Source organism: Dipodomys ordii, unplaced genomic scaffold (genome assembly GCF_000151885.1).
Source record: "Dipodomys ordii isolate 6190 unplaced genomic scaffold, Dord_2.0 Scaffold11375, whole genome shotgun sequence".
Classification (NCBI taxonomy): domain Eukaryota; kingdom Metazoa; phylum Chordata; class Mammalia; order Rodentia; family Heteromyidae; genus Dipodomys; species Dipodomys ordii.
Window position 1 is genome coordinate 1 of NW_012278587.1, and position 1,974 is coordinate 1,974.

General features: G+C 51.4%; 1 protein-coding gene across 1 annotated transcript; it reads left to right on the plus strand.

Moving 5' to 3' along the window:
* Positions 1–85: 85 nt before the first annotated feature.
* On the plus strand, positions 86–1,815 carry Muc1 (mucin 1, cell surface associated; the record flags this gene model as incomplete). Its single annotated transcript, XM_013037339.1, has 6 exons — positions 86–330; positions 373–899; positions 1,000–1,052; positions 1,193–1,320; positions 1,462–1,583; positions 1,666–1,815. Coding segments are annotated over 6 exons (1,225 nt in total), but the record flags the coding sequence as incomplete, so codon positions are not given.
* Positions 1,816–1,974: the final 159 nt, after the last annotated feature.

Below are 1,974 nucleotides of genomic sequence, written 5' to 3' on the forward strand. Positions count from 1 at the left end.
CCAGCTCTGCATCAGTCCAGGATAGCACCCCAACTCCAACCACAAATGCTACATCAGGCTCTGCCACCACCACTGTCCACACCAGCACCTCAACTACCAGCTCTGCATCAGTCCATATTGGAACCCCGACTCCAACCACCAGCGCTGCATCAGTCCATACTGGCACCCCAACTCCAACCACTAGCGCTGCATCAGTCCATAATGGCACCCCAACTCCAACCACCAGCGCTGCATCAGTCCATACTGGCACCCCAACTCCAACCACCAGCTCTGCATCAGTCCATATTGGAACCCCGACTCCAACCACCAGCGCTGCATCAGTCCATACTGGTACCTCAGTTCCATCCACCAGCTCTGCATCAGTCCATGGTGGCACCCCAACTCCAACCACTAGTGTTACATCAGACTCTGCCACCACCACTGTCCACACCAGCACCTCAACTCCAACCACCAGCTCTGCACCAGTTCACACTGGCACCTCAACTCCAACCACCAGCTCTAAACCAGATTCTGTCACCACTACAGTCCACACTGGCACCTCAGCTCCAACCACCAGCACTGCATCAATCCATGAAGGCACCTCAACTCCAACTACCAGCACTGCTTCAGTCCCGGGTAGCACCCCTGTTATTTCTACTTCAGACCCTGTTGGCAACAGTACTCACTCTTCAACTCCTAGCCAGCAGTCTGCTACCCCTACCACCCTTGCCAGTGCTAGCAGCAGCACCGTTGCCAGTAGTACGGTACCTGACTCCGCCAGTCACAATTCTCCCCAGTCACCTGTTGAGGTCTCCTTCGTCTTCCTGTCATTTTCTATTTTAAACCACGAGTTTAACTCTTCCTTGGAAGATCCTAGAACCGACTATTATCAAGAGCTGAAGAGAAACATTTCTGGATTGGTGAGTATCTACATTTTTGCCATGCTTTCTTTTAAAAGTAGCCTTCCATAACTGCTTTAATCCTTTACATCAAGCCTAAATCCTTTCTCTCCTACCACAGTTTTTGCAGATTTTTAACCAAGATTTTCTGGGCCTCTTTCATATCAAGTTCAGGTATAGTTGTAGGGAATGGGTATTGTCATAATTGTGGGGAGGGACTGGGGTGCTCTTATGATGGGGGAAGGGGAGGGAGGGAGAGAATACTGAGCCAGAAACTGGGGTCTATGGCTAAGTTGTTTATTTCTTATGACCAGGCGAGGATCAGTGGTGGTGGAATCCATTCTGGCCTTATTGAAGGCCATCAGTGCCGACGAGGTGAAATCAAAGGTTATGCAGCATGGCAAGAATTCCAGCTACGGTCTGATCATCTCAAAAGTCAGTGGTGAGGCTATATCCCCAGCTGCAGTCCAGAACCACAGAGAGCCCCTCTCCTCCAGCCTGGGTTCCTACTCTTCCCTTTGGTGCTAGCTGGGAGAAGACCACCCCCTCTGAGGACCTCTTTGACCACTGCTTTTTCTTTTAGCACGTGACATGCTGCCTCCTTCCTCTGCTCAGTCTTGGTCTGGTGTACCAGGCTGGGGCATTGCCCTGTTGGTACTGGTCTGTGTGTTGGTTATGATAACCATCATCTATCTCCTTGCTGTGGTAAGTGTTCAATTCTGGCCTTTACCAGAATGCTTCTGGTGAAAGGAGCCACTTGGCCCACCATAACCTCATGTCCCCCCAGACTGTGTTTCAGTGCCGGCGAAAGAACTATGGGCAGCTAGACCTCTTTCCAGCCCGGGACACCTACCATCCAATGAGTGAATACCCCACTTACCACACCCATGGGCGTTACATAGCCCCTGGCAATACCAAACGTAGCCCCTATGAAGAGGTAAGGCTAGATCCCACTGGCAGGGTGTTGGGGTAGAGACCTAGTTGGGCCTTAAAAAGTCCAAAGAGGGGCTGGGAAGGTGGCTCAGTGGTAGAGCGCTTGCCTTGCATGCCTGAGGCCCTGGGTTCGATTCCTCAGCACCACATAAGCAAAAAGAAA